Source organism: Poecilia mexicana, unplaced genomic scaffold (assembly GCF_051168715.1).
Source record: "Poecilia mexicana isolate PSO_F unplaced genomic scaffold, ASM5116871v1 scaffold_2, whole genome shotgun sequence".
NCBI classification, from domain to species: domain Eukaryota; kingdom Metazoa; phylum Chordata; class Actinopteri; order Cyprinodontiformes; family Poeciliidae; genus Poecilia; species Poecilia mexicana.
In genome coordinates, this window is record NW_028263371.1 from 51,599,201 (window position 1) to 51,617,214 (window position 18,014).

The following is an 18,014-nucleotide window of genomic DNA, read 5'->3' on the forward strand; positions in this document are numbered from 1 at the left end:
TTTTTAATGCATGCCATTCTTGGTGGAAACAAGAATGGCATGCACCTTATTAAAGGTTTAAATGTAAACCATCCAAGAGTTTTGTAAACCTTATAGATATTGCTTAGATTTTTTTTTATCAATAATGTTCACTGTGATAATCTTTAGCTGGGAAACCATCTAGAAATATATATTTTTGCTGTAAAGTGTGTTCTGTGTTGGGTTTTCTTTTAGCAAGTGAATAATCTTTAACTGAAACATGTTCAGTTAGCAGCTTCTTGGGAAATCAAAAAGGTATAAATGTAAATATATAAATGGGAACAGAAAATGAAAATAGATAAATAAAATGGAAAAGGATAAATTAATAAGGAAAATAAGGAAATGAAAAAAATGACAGGCAGAAATAAATGCGGGAATAAAAAAATAAATGTTTAAATGAATAAATATAAATAGGAATAAAGATGCAAAGTACTCATTTATTTATTTCCCCATCTATTTATTTAATTTAGGGTGAAATTACTCTCCATATGGCTCTCCATATAAGACAGTTTGCATGGAATGGATGTACAACAATTCTCTTGGACCAATAAAATATTTACACAATTTATGGTGTTTGGATGTATCATAAAGTACATTAAGAGTAATTGAAATGATTTTAGTTCCTCTTACAGTGGAAAAGAAGGTGTGGTGTTCTCAATGATTTTTTTATTCCAAAGCTGTTGAACAGATTACAACAATTTCATTGTTGTTATTTTACTTTTTGAAACTTTACAGGTGGAGTTAGAGTTTGTGCTACATTCTAATTTGTCTCATAATTAACTCTTTTTTAAAAACTAAGCTTCTTGGCACTAATAACAGACACTAATAAAGTGGAAACATAAATTAAGCAGAGGTTCAGTTGGCCTTTCCTAGGTATTTCTCACCGATATTAAAATGTCACTTATTGAAGATACAAGAACTTTTGCACAAGCGGTTCAAAGCTTTAAATATGGTATACAAACTGGTTAATGCTATTATTAACTTGTTTTTTTTACATTCAAGAAAAAAAAAACATTATCATAACATTTGTTGCAAGCACCAAACAAATTATGTCTTTGCTTTATTATAATTATATGTTAACAGGCAGAGTGACATGAGACTGCAAAACAACTCAAAGCAACTGGAAAAATGAACTGTTTGGGGCAGAATCACACATTTGTCTCTTTTTGGCAGTCAACATTCTGGGATGGGGTATGACTGCTCTTGTTGAGATAAGAGGAAACAAAAGGCCAAATAATGTAGTAATATAGATTTTTCTCGATGGCTTCAATTGCCAGATCGTTTTGTTGACAATTCAGTAATCCTGGTAATGTTTCATGGAAGAGAACATGAACATCCAGCTTAACATTTTTATACACTTCTGACCATTTTGTTCCTGCTGTTGAATAGTCGGGATCTCTGGTGTGATGCATCAGAACCAGAATCACTGGTTTATCCAGCGATGAGACTGAAACACATGGAAAAGAATGGATTTATTGAAGGTTTTTTTGTTGTTGTTAAATTGTTTTACACATAAGGTCAATCATTTCTCTACTCAGTTTAATCATAGTCTATCATTAGTTTTACCTAATGACAGATAGTATAGAAAACATCTGAAAACTGATCCATTAACTGGTAAAGTTCTGAAGTTACAAATTATTATAAGGAGACAGCAACAGTATATTCACATTTTTGTTCAAAATTATAGCAGTGTGTTTAAAAGTAGTGAATAAATCTGAATATCTTTATAATAGCAAAAGTTTTTATACACAAATGTAACTCTATTCTAACCTATTCCAAATCAAAACATGCATCAAACTTCTTCAGTCTACAGAAAGTGAAGAAAAGGGAATATTTAGCTTTTCAAAGATATATTGAAGATATATTGTCAGCATTTTTATTTCCAAACCAACAACATTTGCTGTATACCTTAAAACACTGAGCAATAATCATTGCATAACCACTGTTTCTAAAGTTTGGTTTTCATTGGTGTTAAATTGTAAATTGCTGACCCACATTTGGCACCTGCATGATGCCTGTGCTATCAGTCTCACTGGTTATTGATTCAAGACTGATATTTTTATGCATAATTGTATTTCTGATTATTATGGTAGAGTTAATATATTCTTAATAACTAACCTACTAAAATTCCCTTAGTTGATAAGTTATGAGGGGGAAACACCTGCTTCCTGTTTTCAAGTGCAAACTCTTAATAAAACAATGTTTCTGTTTACAAGATTAAAATCCACAACATTTTCATGAATCAGGAAACGGCTTTGAGAAGAATAAAAGAACACAGGAGAAATAACGGAGCTGGACATATTGGCTTGTAACATATTTTAAATATTTGATCTGCTAAATAGTTTTTAGGATGACCATAATTCCTGTAGTGACACAACAGAAACAAGGGTTTCCATTACCTTTTGGATTTGTCATTGCTGATTCCACATCTGATCCAACGCGTGAGGTAATTGGACAAAAAACAATGACGACTGAAGATTCCTCTGGACTTTGTTTTTCCTCAAGTGTAGGGGCCAGAGAAGGGATTCGCAAGTAGTTTGGCAGGTAGCTTAGCCAGTAGTTTAGGTAGTAGTTTAGCCAGTAGTTTTCGTTATTATTCACTTTTTCCATGATTGCCTCATAGGCACCAAATGTCTCACCAGTGATGAATGGGAAGATCTTTACTTTGGGCCACCTTAAATCTGTCAATTTGAGAAAAATTAGGAAAGGTAAAGATTCATAACCGTTTCATATTCCATATTTACAAACAAAAGCAGATAATGAATTGACTTAAGTATAATCTCCATTAATGTCACAAAAAAGTCCAACTTATATGCAGCTATACAAAATGCAAATCTGCCCAAATTTAGTTCAGACCCATTAAGTTCATTCTATACTTTAATCAAACACTTCTGATGTTTCTCAAATTGTTCTGACACCCAGAAAAATGAAAGATTCTGGATGTACTTCACAGTTTCTGGCCTCTCATTTTAAAGTGGAAAGAGCTTCATAACAAATAGTAGCAGCAACAAGACCTCACTGAAACGAAAATCAAATCTTTGATGTGAGTTATGCACTTCCCTTTCAACAGCACACGTCTATTAATTTTGCTGCCAAAGGTTTTTGTGATGCTAGAAATTAGGCGATGAAAATAATTTGAGTGTTATTCTGGTTGCATGAGTGTGCATGCCCAAAAACGATAATGAAACAAAATGTGTTCAACTTCACTATTCGGTCTTCTGTCATGGCCTATTCATCCCCAGTTTAGATCATTGCAGCTCAACTAATCTGGCCTTAAAGGTCCTCTGTCTTCTTCCTTCAGTATTGTTGCTGTGAGTCTTCACATAGGCATCAGATACAAGAGCATATTTGGACCGTTGTAGATAGAAAGACAAAAAAAGTAAATTTAAGTCAGAAAACCACTGAAATTTGTAGAAAAAATACTTGGAAATTTAGGTGTGTGTAGTGGTGTGATGTATGCTCAAGCGGGAGGGGTGTCCCCCAGGTGGTCTGCACCATTGCATGGAAGGTGTGCGCAGGTACAAACATAAAACCATGTGACTGTGCGGTTCGGCTTCGGATGAAGTATGTTGGCACCTTTAACCAGAACTTTTACTTCACCGTACAGATGGTTTTGAAAACTTTCAACTTTTGAAACAAAAACAAAAAAATCCAAAAGTTATGTAGCTGCATTTGAGTTGAACTTATTTGTGACACGTCTGGAGACACCATGATGACTGCAACTTTGGATAACAGGAAGCTTAATGTAAAACTAACGGAAAGGAATGAGGAACGGAAAAAGTCTTCTACACTTTCCACAATCAGAGGCTGTTGATCTTTTAACCTCTACAAATTGTGGTTCTAGGTAAAAAAAACAAAAAAAACAACAAATGTCTAGAAAATCTTAAACTGAACATTTTTTCTGGTTCATCAGATTCACTGTAATTAGTGAGAGGTTTTAGGCACACAAATACTTAAAAAAAAGGTTCCAAGTAGTTCAATTGTGTTTACATTCATGCATGCTGGCTATTGCAGCTTTTCAGTGAATTGTATGTTTATTTCAACATTATTATTTCCTTTACAAGTAGAATATACTAGAATTGATTTATCGTGGAGTCATTTTCTTCATAAAAGACCTGGTATTTTAACTTGGATATCTAGACTTATTACCAGCAGTGTGTAGAACTAATCAGGTTAGATGTAGAGATTGTTAAAATATTATTTTTGCAAGAGGTCAATTATCTGCAGAGAATGATTTTGAATTTTCATCTGAATCAGTGATTCAGTCTATTTGTAAGCTTAAGACGAAACACTGTTTTAGTAAAAGTGAATGTACAAACCCCGTAAAAAACGTGCCAGTTGTGATTCATTTTGTGACTGAACCTGCACACAGAAAAAAAATGCACATAAACACAAACAAATGCAACTTTACAACCTGTCAGCTTGATTTCATTCAATAGCAAGTACTCTAAAACTATAAACATTCAGCATTGTTGTATTCTCACATCAGCTTCACACAAACTGAGTGGCAGTGACTAGAATCCTGACAGTTTGGATGTTATTGTGGGGTTAAACATTTTCATTTTATTTCATTAGTTTACTGAGTTTAAGTGGCTCTTGCAGTGTCTACACAAAGCCCTTGAATATTTTACTTTTAAATATTGTCTATTGTCATGATTTAAAAAAAAATGTTTTTGACAAAACAATTTACAAAAAAATCTTTAATATTGATGTAAAAATTAAAATCTATAAAACACTAACAAAAATATTTAACATAAAATAAGTGATTGATTGGATGGATGTTCCATTTCCTTAAAGTTACTGACCTAATTCAACAGAGTTCCAGCCAATTGTCGTTAGTCTCACAATGAGAGGAATAGAGATCACCTGAGTACAGGTAGAAAACGTTTAGACACCTGTGGCTGTAATGTACATTCAGTATTCCTGGTTACTATTACAGCATTAAAAACAAGAGGACACACCAAGTAAATGAGAGAGAAGATGATTGAAAAGTATAAGTCAGAGGATGGGCATAAAAATAAATATATAGTCCACTGAACATTACCTGAAGTAGAGTTAAATTTATCATAAAAAAAGAAACATACCACATCTTTGTATATCAGGCCATTGCCAGATATTGAGGTCATTTAACTGTTTATACTTAGAAATCAATTTTCACTTTGAAATTAAATTATTTTTTTATGCATTTTGTCACAAAGCCTAATTTTTCTGACCATGATTGATTTGCAGATATCCACTAAAGCATAAAACATACAAAGGGGTGAATACTTTTTATAGGCTTCCTTCTGTACCACAGTGATTCATTCAGCACCGTGCTCTACAGACTGATCACTCTGAAAATAATTAATCCATTCTCCTTGTTGACATGACATATACAGTGTCAGCCTATATATGTGTTTTAAATCAATCATCACAAATATAAAAACAAATTATGTACAGAAAAAAAGAGTGTTGTTATACTAGGAATATTAAAATTGTGTGAAGTAATACAATTTTTGTTAAAAAGTATCCAGTTTTAGGTTTAAATTACAACAAATTACTGTCAGTCTTCACTGTGACATCATCAAATCTGAGCTTCACCATTAATGACACAGCACATATAGGTGTGCTTAAATCAAGGTCGAGATAATTAGAAATAATTCATTTTTATATCAGCTGATTTGAGAACAAAACCCAGTTCCTAAAGCGTCTTGCTGAAAAACCCCATGATACTTGGACATCATCAACGAGGAAAGAACATGAGTGTATCTTACTGATGACGGTGTCGGTGCTGATTGTCCAGGACTTTGTGATTCTTTTGTGTTTTCATGTCCTGCCCCAGTCTCTTCATCACCCACTGGCTCAACCACTGAAGCAGAGTGAGAGGACAAAGCATGTGTTTATTTATTTTATAGATTATTCCACATTCAAAGTATATTGACATAACCCTGAGACATTTGCTTGAGGAAGTTATAAGTTATAACTCAATGCCAGACTTCTGTGTAGCCCCGTTATCCTTGCTGCAAGTAAGCAAAACCTCCATGCCAGGTGAAATAATTTGGTTTTTGTGTGCAAGGCAAATCAGTGTAAACATCCAAAATTAAACTAAGATGTTTGGAGAAGCTGTATTGAAACATCATTAATCTGTGTAACAGCACCTTGAGGTATTTTTAAAAAACATTTTCATAGGGGAGCTAATAATTTTGAAGATTGAAAAAGAGCATCAGTTCTAACTACAAGACTGGAAGGGGAGCAAGAAGAAATCCACATACTCACTTAAAAATCCGTCCACTTCTTTATCAGTGCTAGTCTGTTTCTCTTGTTCCATGTTAGCTGGCCTTCCTGCTTTTTCCTTTTCTCCTTCTGTGGTACTGTTGTCATTTAGGCATGGCTTCTTGTTCTCAGTGTCACAGAGGTTAGAGGAATTTCCTGGAGGGTCTAGAAATTTTCCAGTGACATTGTCCGTTGTAACCCAGAAGAGAGGGCAACAAAGCTGTTAGAACATTTCAAATAGAAACAGGTTGTGTCTGGAAAAGCCTGATGTGATCAAACAGAGACAGATGAAGAATGTAATATTCCATAAGACCTCAGTACTAAGAAATTTAAAAGCTATACAAGACAATGCACAAAGGAATGTAATGGAGCAACTGAAATATTGTTGTGTAAGACTTCACTCTATTACCAAAAATAGCCAAATGTTTATTCATATATAAATGACTTGGTGTAATTCATGAAATAAAACTAGTTAAGATTAATTGTACTTGTATTTTGAGGTCTACAGAATTAGAATGTGTCTGAAATTTGAACAATAAATACATTGTACCATTGTTTTTTTTAATCAATATCAAGTAAAGCTCTTTTTAATACACTGCTATTTTAAATGAGGTATATAATAATAAATAAGTTTGCTTCAAATTTCAACTTCAAGGTTAAATGTTTAATATTAATCAAAAGCTCAAGGTTCTGCTGGAGTCAATAACTTGAAACTACTGCTATTCAAGTTCTTGATAAAACATGTCCCCTGTGGAAAAAAAAACAACTCATCAATTATCCAATTATACTTTTCAAATTACTCTTTATTATCTTTCTACATAATAGTAACACATCAAAAAATATATATATATTTATTATTTTTCAAAACTAAACATATTTTATACAAAATAGTATGTTTGAGAGAAAATTAACTTATGGTTCAATGCAGGCATTTTATGTGCAGAGGTATATTTCAACATGCTTCAAGTGTACATTTAATACATTTCCTGGGCCACAGATTCTTCCACCTGAGCTGTGGCTCTCTGCAGCTCCTTCAGAGTTACCCTGAGCTTTTTGGCTGTTTCTCTGATTCCCTTCTTACCCAGCCCTTTAGTTTATGTGGACAACTATTTGTTGGTAGGTTTGTAGCTGAGCTGCAATCTATATTTTTAGATTATGGATTGAACAGAGCTATGCGAGATGCTCAAAACTCAGAGTAGTGGTTTATGAACTATCTGCAACACTCAAATCAAGATTATAGTCAGTTTTGAGTGTGGTTGTGCAGGATGCATGCCTCAAGCGCTCTGTTTAACTCGTGTTTCCATGATCATGTTTGAGGTGTTTTGATGGCGACCCAAACTGCAGCAAGATGATATCGTGGAGTGAGAAATGATGGACTTAATAACTGAAAACCTCACAGAACTCAAAGGAAAACACAGAAATCAGGATGACAGGGACAGTATAATGGAAGAGTCCAGGAATGAGTGAATGGAATCAAGGAGACTAAATACTGTGGAGATTTGACTAAGGCACGTTGACCAGGTGAGCACAATAAAACAGATGCAGAACAGCTGGAGAGGATCTAGGCACAGAACTGAGAGAAGGTAGAATTAGTGAAGTAAAAAAGAACAAGACAACATGAACAGAGGAAAATCTAATCAAAATGAACATGAAATCTGTTGAAAAATAACTAATATTGTCCTTTGAAGTCTCATAAAAAAGTTTCTCTTCTATTTATTTTCTCCCTTTGTACAAACTTTAAAACAACATTCTCAAAACAATACAAGTTGAAACCGTTATTTATTGTTCAGTCAAAACTAAAGTCATGGTTTAAGCTTGTCTATAATTTTCTGTAGAAATGTTCAACTTGCAAACTTAGGTGACCATAAATAACACCTGCAAAGAAAAGGGCTATTATAGCTGTAAAAAATGTACATTTTATATATTCTGTTGTGGGTCACTGCTTCATGTAATAAAGTTTTCCTGTTTAACATAAATATTTGTAATGTTTAGTCATGACAAACAGGAAAGGGTTTGTGACGGACTGCAGATGAAAATCAGGCAGGAAATAGACATACTGTAGGTTATAAAACAAAGACCGAAAGTAACTTAAGTTTTATGGTTCTCGCAAGTGTTTTAAAAACATGAATACAGAAAATATACAGTAAACAGGATGCTGGAAAATATAAACAAGAGAAGAATACCTGGAGAGCTCTCGGTGTTCTGTTGTACTGGATCCATGTTTTGCTGTTGTGCAGCGTCTCAGTCTTTATATACAGACCCGCCCTCAGCCCATCACCATGTGACTTACAGGAAACTCTGCAGCTGCTGAGAAGCAGCAGCAGCAACTTTCAATTTCAGTCTTTTAGGGTGGTGAGGTTCACTCTGATTTGATAAGAACTATTGTGTAGCCGGATCCTTTCTGCGTTGGGCTTGTTTTATTGATTGATCAGGCCGTGACGCGGTTTGTCTTTAACAAGTTTGGTTTCTCGATTTATTCTGACGAGAACAACAAACAGAAAAACACCGTGCTATAAGATGCTCGCTCCAAGTCTTCTCCCGCAGGACAACATGACAAAAGGGGAGGGTCTAAGGGGCGCAAACACGTAAAGACAACACCACAGAAGAAGAAATAAAAAACAGGGCTTCCGATCTTAAACTAACATGGTTAAAACAATGACAGTTTTTAGACGTGTTTCAGTCAGGTAAGGAACAATACAAATAACCAAAAAAAGACATTTTGTGTAATTATAACAAAATAAATACAACCAGGTTATAATTGCATATTGCAAACATTACATTTTGCCGAGTGCCATCATCAAAAATCAACTCATACATTTTCTTATTTTTTCTTTTCTAATTTAGTCAATAATTTTTCTCCCTTGTGTTTAATTTTTGTCTTGCCTCATTTCTGCCTGTTTGTAATGGCTGCTTCTTGTCTCTAAAGCGCTTCCAATCGTCTTGTACATGAAATGTGATTTCCTTTGCCTTAAAAGAAAAAAAAACCCTAATAAAAAGAACTATTGCATGTACCTTAAATAAATTAAACAAATCTTTTCAACCTCTCACTTTCCCTATTAGAAACAAACATCTTGGTCAAATAAATGTTATTTTAAGCATCAATCTCCCATAGTGATAATACTTTACAGCTGGATTAGAGGGCAGAACAGGATGTCTTTGAGAAAGTGAAAGTAAATGATTATAAAAAGTGGCTCATCATGACTGCAGTTTCACTTTAAAGAAAGGTCAACACCGCTGAAAGATACCTGGATGGCTGTGTACATCTTTTTTATTTTCAAAAATATTTAGTTCTACATTTCAGGAATATTTTGTATGAGTAGAAAGCATTTATCTTAAGATTCCTATTAAGAGTTTGAATTCTCTCTGTTATCTGTTCGTGGCAATAAAGGAAAATATGAATGTGTTGCTTAACCGACTGCTTTTATTTGATACCATGATGGTCTGCTTAAACAGATTAAAGCAAGATTTTTTTTAAGGATTTTGTGACATTTATTCGTTAATAGCTTGAAAGGAAAAAGTAAAGTGAAGAATAGGGAAGACTTACAGTAACTGGAACCAAGAACTGCTGTGTTGAGGACTTTAGCCTATATATGGTGCAAATAAATTATCACTTTGAACTCTGAACTCAGATAATGTTATGTGTTTTAAATATATCTGAGTGGAGAATAATTTCATTAACGGCTTGTTTTGCCACCCATCATTTTCTGTTCATCTCATTTTATTTGTTTAGGAACATGAAGAACCCCCCTCCTCCGTTCCACCACCAGGAAAGGCCCAGGATTAACAAACAAAAAAGACTTTTCAAATGTTGTCTGTCTCATTAGTTTGGATAAACTGAAACTAAACAGCTAAGAAATTTAATGCTATCATATTTCAACTTGTTTCTGGCATTTTAAATACTGACTATGTTTTGAACATATTTTATGTTTGTTTTTACAGGAGAAAATACTTCTGGAAATGAGTAATGTTTCTAACGCTGCAGTTATCTTTTCAAAATAATTCATGGCTCTGTGCAGCTCTGGATGAACCATGAAGGGAACGACACCGGAGGTGAATCACTGTAGCAGATTCACAGCTGATTTACTGCAGCTTATTTGTTAAATTACAAAATGTAATAATCAATAAGTAGAAAACAATTTATAGGATAAATAAAGAAGAGATGCCTCTGTGTGACAGGTTCTGTTTAGTGCAGCTTAATGACAGAAAATACAACATTTAATGATGAAGAAACGTTGAACACTGACAGGTGGCAACTTTTTACAGCAAAAACAGCACAAGTCTGGCAAACTCTGCACTGTTAAACATTTGAAGGTGTTAAATGTACTTAACACCTTTTTGTACTCAGAATAAGTACAAAAAAATAATATGTACTTATTCTGATGTTCATACTGTGAACATCAGAATAAGAACCTGCAGTTATCGAGAAGTAGAATTATTCCAGGTTTAGAACAACAAAGTACTTAAAGTAATTCAGGCAGACAGGGAAGTCGAAGGCAGTTGTGATATTCTTTTCATGAAAAAAATGTTTAACTTACAAAGTACACATGGGTTAAGCGGCAACAGACCGGATCAGACAGTACAGAGAGCAAATCAGGAAATAATGAGAGAATCCAGCAGAATGGAGAAAGAGTGGAGCTTATAAACAGCAGCTCTTGATTGTTGACAAAAAACAGGTGAGATGGTGAGAAGGAGGGAGAACAGAGATGGTACAGAGGAGCATGGAGGAGGAAAACAATGGGCAAAACAGAAATCTGTTACAAAGAATAACACGAGAAATAAATATAATCAAAAGAAGCAAAACAGAAACAAGGCTGAGAATAAAAAATTGCTAAGAACACAGATAACAATTACTAAAAATCCAGAAGAAACCTGAAAATAATCAAAGATTCTGACAAAAATATCAGAAATCATGCATGTTTTTCCTCTACAAACATCAAACATGTTTACATAGTCACAGGTCAGTTTTGTTGAGATAATATTAAAACAACATCAAATGTAAGCATAAACAAAGCAAAACATTTCAATCCACTTCAAACTTTTTTCTCCCCTCAGTAGAATAGACAGCATAAAAACACACGGGTCACATGATTAGGTACACAGTAATAGAATCATGTTGACACCTTGTTTTCAGAACTGCACAAATGAACATAATGTGTTTCCATGTTTTCATCCCTGCAAGATCTCTTTGGGTACTCCAGCTTCCTCACACAGTCTTAAAAATAGAGTGTTAGGTTAGTTAGTTATTTTATTTTCAGCAGGACTAAGTTCATGCATGCATGGATGTTTGTGTTTAATGTCTCTGTGTTGCCCTGTGAAGCAGAGCTGAGCTGTCTGGGAAATACCCAGCCTTTCATCTAATGATGCCCACAGGATCCAGATAATGAATAAGTGGATAAAGACAATGGAAGGATTTTGGTCCATACTGACAGGACAGCAGCAAACGGTGATGCAGATTTATTGGCTGGATAAACCTACAGTCGCCCTACATAACTGTAGGGCGACTATTTTAGTAGTTGATTAATCTATCAATAATTCTGATGATGAATGATCAATTCAGAAAAAATAGCACATTCTGCAGATTTTTCATTTACAGTATTCAAGTATTAGAAATGATGCAAATGAACAATTCCATTCCTGTTTTAAATAAAACAAGTTAAATGGTTAATAACTGAATAGCAAAAGATGCTTAATACTTTTTTTTTTTTTTTAACAGATTTGGAGCCAATTAAGCTAAAGCTGCAACTTTAGGAGTTCTGGGTGGAATGTGTTTACAGACAAATGTATTTTTTTTATCTTAAATGTAAATGTTTATATTTTTTGTTTAGTTTTGGATGAATTACAGCTGAGGGCATTGTTCTTTCAGCAAATGACCATTTTTAGTGTATCTATACTCCAGCTAATTAAATTAATTCATTAAGCGTAATTAACAATTATTGATTCATTATGATTAATTTGATTAATCATTTCATCCAATGGCTAGTTTTGAACGTTTATTTAGCTCTTTTTTAATCATCTCGAAAGCCTCCTGATTTTGTCTACATGTCAGTAGTCCTGGTTTAGTCTCATGGAACAGAAGGTGAACATCAAGCACAACATTTGGATAAACCTCAGACCAGATTGTTCCAGCAGTTGAATAGTCAAAGTCTCTGGTGTGATGCATCAGAACCAAGATGACTGGTTTCTTCAATGATGACACTGAAACAGAAGACAGATGTGATTAGATCACATTTAAAGAATCACTTTTTCCCCCAGTTTAATTATTAAGATACATAATTAAAGGCAGTAAAATAATCTCACCAAGAACTTGGTTATAATTCTAGAAATGTCTCATTTTTCTGACTTTTGATAAACTGACTTAAAAAGTTCTTCACAACAACAGACTGGAAGTCTACACACATTGCCACATCTGTTTGTCTTTGTCTTATTCAATCTTACAGTTATAAACAGACACCAAATTACCTAAACTTATCGGCTTGAGACAGACAGTGACCCTCAAAACAGAACTGAAAATCTAGTTCTTAAATAAGGAGGAAAAATCTATTTTAAGTTTCTAAGTATCGCTGTGTTATTTAGAATGTCCCTTAATTTTTACAGTTAAAGAATATGTAACAACCAGTGAGTCTATCATCTCATTCAGACAAACATTCCTCCATACAAGCTGGGAAACAAAGTTCAAAAATGTAAATCAAACTCAAATGATAAGTTGTAATTCCTGCACTAACAGACAAAGTTTCTACTACCTGTTTTATCTGTCATGCAGGATTCCACGTCTGATCCAACGCGGGACGTGATTGGACAGAAGACAATGACGACGTCAGAATCTTCCAGGTTTGTCTCCTGGACCTGAAGTGTCCGCGGTCTGTCCATCATCAGTTGTTCCTTTACTTGATCATCACCACGAAATGTCTCACCGGAGCACTTGTAGAAAACCTTCACTCTGCGTAGTGCAAAGAAGCTTGAGACTGAAAAAACAAGCAGTCATCAGTTATACTGTGGGGAAAAGTTGCTGTTTGACAGTTGAAAGGTCGAAGTTCCAACATTATATTTAAAGCGTCTTTGGAATCTTGAAGTTATCTAGTGATCTGAGTCTCTGTGCATGAATCTGCTTTTTCTAGAAGCACTAAAGAATTATATCTTATTCGCCATATTTTTTTAAGAATTATTGTCAAATCTGAAGATGGATCTAAGAAAAATTGTGTGCAAAAAAATTATTTATAAGCATTTTTAGAGATGTTTACCAGGTGTAATATTAGGTGTGGAAGGGACTGTAAACTTTTGTGGGAAAATAATGTCCCATGACAGATTGAGTAAAATAAAATCAGAAATATGTAAATATAAAAAAAAAAATGACTCAAGTATATTAACTTGATAGATGTAATTTTCCATATTTTCTCCCAAATATTTATTTGCTAGAGGCAAATATTTGTTTGCTTCTACAAAACATTTGTACAATGGAGTCTTGACTGAAGTTCAGTCTGGAAGACTCTAGTCGCACCTGCTTCATCAATCAGCGCCCGCCTCTCTGCAACCTGGACCTATCAGCGCAGGACCAAGCCTCGCTCCAGCCAATCATCGTTTGGGCTCCAGTTTAAAAGGACCTTCACCCATAGCCTCCTCTGCTCACCAGCTGCGATCAACCCACCTCCACCCCATCTCCACCTTCTGCTCCCGGCTCTCAGGCCTCATCTTCCTCCAACCGCCGCCACCAGTACGGGCCCCGGGGGTTCTACATTCCTTTGCTGCATCAGGAATGTTCATCGAGCTCATCGAAATCCAGCTCGATGTCCCCGGCCGGGGCCTGAACGCCAAAGGACTTTGTTTATTTTCATGTTCATTTTGTCATTAAACTCTTTTAATCGCCTTCTTTCTCCGATTGAGTCTCTCCAGATTGAAATACCTTTGTGACTTTAATTAGACAGCATGGCTCCTGACAAAGATGATGGTGTGTTTAAATCCTCATATACAAGCTCTAATGGAGCCTCCTGTTATCATTTGTCTATTAGATCAGGACTCAAACAAATTCCACAACTATGTGTGGCCTCTGTGTTAACTGTGGTATAACCACTGATGTAACTGTCCACTGGTTAGTTCCGTTTTAAGGCGCACACCTGCTTTTCCTGATGGGTCTGTTTCTCCGACAAAGAACAGAGAAACAATTAAGACAGGTTTTTTAAAACGAAAGTGTATAATTTAGATTTTAAACCTAGTTGTGTAATAGCATGCAAATTATATCATACTTTTTCCCAGCCTGATCTGTTAGTATATTTATTTCAAGAATAGAGTTTTGTATGTGCAGAAATTAAGTTTCTGCACATAATTTTATACTTGTGTTCCTCACCTCTAAACTTTAGGCAATTCAGTACTTAATTCTTTTTTAAGCTTTGAGAATTTCACTAGTGAACCAGACTTTAAAAGTTTGTTAATGTGATATTGTATGGTACACATTTTTCAAGAATTGCTTTTATGGTTGTTTTTATGTTTGCTTAGCACTTTGAGATTATGCAGCAGTATGTGGTGACTTGTGATTTCTGTGTATTTCAAACCAATCTGAAGTAATTAAGTTTACAAACCTCTTGGTGGTGGTGTTTCCGTTTCCTTTTTTTCAACCTGCACACAGAAGTGAACACAGATTTGTAAACACAAAGTGCAATCATTTACTGAGAGGTGCCCCACAGAAGACTCATGAATATTGTTCAACCTTACAGAGTTGTTTTAACTTAAATCTTCCTAATTCAAGACCAACAGCAGAACTCTGAGCTTCAACATAAAGAAAACAAATCAGATTAGTTATGAGGTAATAAGGGTTCATTTTCTCTCCTGTGCCTGGTCTGGTCGATGTTTTCAGGTAAATCTAAAAATGCAGTTAGCTACTGTATTTATAAACTATCTGACTATTTAATTTCAATAAGGATTCATCCATTCTAGGAAAAACTTTTTTTTGTGACTTCTGTTTTATGATGGCAAAAATAAATAAATTAATTTAAAAAAAGGATAAATAACTGGTTTATTGACAAAATGTCAGCTGGCTGTTGAAAACCAAACTGGTTCTTTGCTGTGTTTCTATCCAGAAAAGAACAGGTTTGCTGTTTCTTTTTTGTTTTTCTTTTTATCAAACCAGTTAACAGAAAATCAGCTCTGATCCAAACATGGATCTGCTTTGGTGGTTTAGCTGATGTTGAAAAACTCAAACATGACCACACCACGCTTTTTTGAGTCAGACCCAGAAAATCCTGTGTTTATTTAAAGAACAGTTTCATTAATACAGATCTATCAACCTTTGACCTTTAACCTGAACTGAAAAATATTTTCTTTACTCACCCCACAGGTTGTGATGGACAGTTTGATTTTTAATTGACTATCTTTAATAGTCTTAATAAGGCGAATGAGCAGCTCAAATGTCACTTCACAATATGGACACTCCACTGTCCACCTTTGTTTCACGTCATCCTGCCAAAGCAACAGAAAAATTCAGTTAAAAATATAAAAGACATTGAACACTTTTCCTCTTATAATAATCCTAATCATAATAACAAAAGTTATTGCATCTACTTTAATTATTCAAAGCTTCCCTTCAGGAGATTCAAGTTCACTGCACAAAGTGTAAACCACACAGTAAAGATAGTGAACCAAAATAAAAACAGACAAACAACAACCATTATGTGATTAACTGACTTTATAGAAATTTCTGTCATCTTGTCTGTATTTAATATATTTTAGGTGTACTTAGACTTTGGGGCAGTTTAGTGTTTGAAGCAGTGTCTATTATTGAAACCTGCAATAAAATCCTGTGATAAACATAGAAAAAAGACTTAGTAATATACATTCAGAAATAAAATAGATCTATCAAAACACTGAAATTTCACCTCACCTGTTGTTTATAGGTGGATCTCTGACTGAGAAGAGCTGATTCCTCATCGTTATATTCAAATAGTTCCATTTGGAAATCCAACTTCCCATCCGTCTTCAGTTCAAAGTTGACAAAAGACAGAAACGTTTTTCTACAACTTGAACAAATCACTGAGCCACTCAGAGCCTGAAGAAAAAAAAAAGGTTTGTGTTAAAAAGATTACTTTAGAAGTGAAACTGATCACTTTTAGGAATCTGAGGTAATGATGTGTCAAGAGCATGCAGAGTTTAAAAAAATAAATTTCTCTCTCTCCAAATTTTTACAGTTTCACTTTCAGTCACATTCAAATGTCTCAGATCAAACAACTTTTAATATCAAACAAAGATAAACAGATTGATACAAAAAGGGTTTTATTATTTTATTATGAACACTGGGTTCAGCTGAGCCAAGTGAGCCCTGCAGTGCTTAGATATTGTTCTGGATTCTACTGTTGACCTGGGGGATCTCGTAATCTCACTAGAGAATGCAAAAACAATATAAAAATAATAAATGTTCGGGGATACTAAAAATATTAACAACAAATGACAAATAAGTTATAGGATAACTTATTTGACTTGATTAATAATAATTGTATTTATTTATAAGTGTAAAATGCTCCAATGAAGTCTGATTGATTCTTACATTTGTAGGCAAAAATTTAAATTGTCGTCCTCGTGTCATTTTGATCACATGAAGAAAAACTAACTTACCTGGTTGGATCCTGCTTTCTTAACTAATGACATAGTTCCTGCTCACTGGCTTCAGTAGAGGTGAAGATATCTGTGGAGACAGACAATTGGTTTTTCATGTGGACAAGAAAGACTTTATGTGGGAGCTGTGGTCTCAAGTGTTTCTGTCAAATCTGGCTTCATAAAGTAACACTCTCTTTATTATCAGAAGATCCAAGGAGAAGGGCTGCACAGTGGTGCAGTTGGTACAGCTGTTGCCTTGCAGCAAGAAGGTTCTGGGTTCAATTCACAGCCCCAGTCCCTCTGCATGGAGTTTGCATGGTGTATCCTGCCTCTTGCCTGGAAAGTTAGCTGGAGTTAGGCACCAACAACCCTCCTGACTCCACTGAGGGACAAGGGTGTTCAGAAAATGGATGGATCCAAGGAGAAACTATCTGAATATGTGTGCAACAAGAACACTTGAGTTCATTTGGGTCAGATGACTAATGTTGTAGTGCTACCTGCAGGTGGAGTGAAAACTTTCATTTTTAAAAGCAAAACTGATTCAAACTAAAAGCTGTTCTGAGCTAAGCAGCATGTAGCATGTAGCCAACATGCTACAGTAACACTGGCTAAGAAACTACACCAAGGTTTACAAGATGAAACAGCAAAAATAAAGTAAAATAGAATTAGAAAAAGAGATTTACCTTAAAGTCTCACAGCTCCTCTGACCTGGAGTTGTGCCGATCCCTTCCGGCAGACTTTAGTCTTTGTATAAGAAGCTCCACCCAGCCCTGGTCATGTGACTTACAGGAAACTATGCAGCTTCTATGCAGCAACAGCAGCTACTTGGCTCTCCATATGACGGAGCCGCTGTGTGTTAGGGAGGCAGAGGGGGGTAGTCTGCTATGGACTGCTGAAATGTAAATATAAATCTTCTGAGAAGCAAAAGAGTGTTTAAAAAATCTGGGTTAATTAATAATTAGCATTATACAGCTAATGCATGATGTGATGCATGATCTGGTTCAAGGCAGCAGTGATCTGTTAATCAGTTGTGTTAAATGTAGGTGATCTCAAACAGCTAAATCCTGGTTTGTTTTCAAAACTGGTGCAAAAAATGTAGAATAGGATTAGAAATCAGATAATGATATATTTGTGAGTGTGTGAGTGAGACTTTAAATCTCAGGGGT

At 34.8% G+C, this 18,014-nt stretch overlaps 2 protein-coding genes across 2 annotated transcripts; both read right to left on the reverse strand.

Moving 5' to 3' along the window:
• Positions 1-454: 454 nt before the first annotated feature.
• LOC148160911 (uncharacterized) lies at positions 455-8,983 on the reverse strand. The gene is made up of 6 exons (XM_088002384.1): positions 8,454-8,983; positions 6,274-6,435; positions 5,772-5,866; positions 4,338-4,380; positions 2,418-2,699; positions 455-1,465 (listed from the first exon to the last, which is right to left on the reverse strand). The coding sequence occupies exons 1-6, from the start codon at positions 8,488-8,490 to the stop codon at positions 1,167-1,169; spliced, it is 918 nt and encodes a 305-aa protein (XP_087858510.1). The 5' UTR covers positions 8,491-8,983; the 3' UTR covers positions 455-1,166.
• A 1,453-nt stretch (positions 8,984-10,436) lies between these two features.
• On the reverse strand, positions 10,437-17,623 carry LOC106911604 (uncharacterized). Its single transcript, XM_088002393.1, has 7 exons — positions 17,532-17,623; positions 16,867-16,936; positions 16,139-16,303; positions 15,589-15,717; positions 14,841-14,877; positions 13,011-13,232; positions 10,437-12,465 (listed from the first exon to the last, which is right to left on the reverse strand). Exons 2-7 carry the CDS (start codon positions 16,897-16,899, stop codon positions 12,236-12,238), a joined length of 816 nt encoding a protein of 271 aa, XP_087858519.1. The 5' UTR covers positions 16,900-16,936; positions 17,532-17,623; the 3' UTR covers positions 10,437-12,235.
• Positions 17,624-18,014: the final 391 nt, after the last annotated feature.

What these genes read in the sequence shown, in the direction of transcription:
- LOC148160911 (XM_088002384.1), bottom strand. Translation starts at nt 8,490, where the DNA reads ATGGATCCAGTACAACAGAACACCGAGAGCTCTCCAG. An exon ending in GAACACCGAGAGCTCTCCAG is followed by an intron (nt 6,436 to 8,453) that starts GTATTCTTCTCT and finishes GAAAATTTCTAG; the next exon opens with ACCCTCCAGGAAATTCCTCT. An exon ending in CAGCACCGACACCGTCATCA is followed by an intron (nt 4,381 to 5,771) that starts GTAAGATACACT and finishes TTCTGTGTGCAG; the next exon opens with GTTCAGTCACAAAATGAATC.
- LOC106911604 (XM_088002393.1), bottom strand. Translation starts at nt 16,899, where the DNA reads ATGTCATTAGTTAAGAAAGCAGGATCCAACCAG. An exon ending in TGTCCATCACAACCTGTGGG is followed by an intron (nt 14,878 to 15,588) that starts GTGAGTAAAGAA and finishes TTCTGTGTGCAG; the next exon opens with GTTGAAAAAAAGGAAACGGA. An exon ending in GGAAACACCACCACCAAGAG is followed by an intron (nt 13,233 to 14,840) that starts GTTTGTAAACTT and finishes TTGTTTTTTCAG; the next exon opens with TCTCAAGCTTCTTTGCACTA.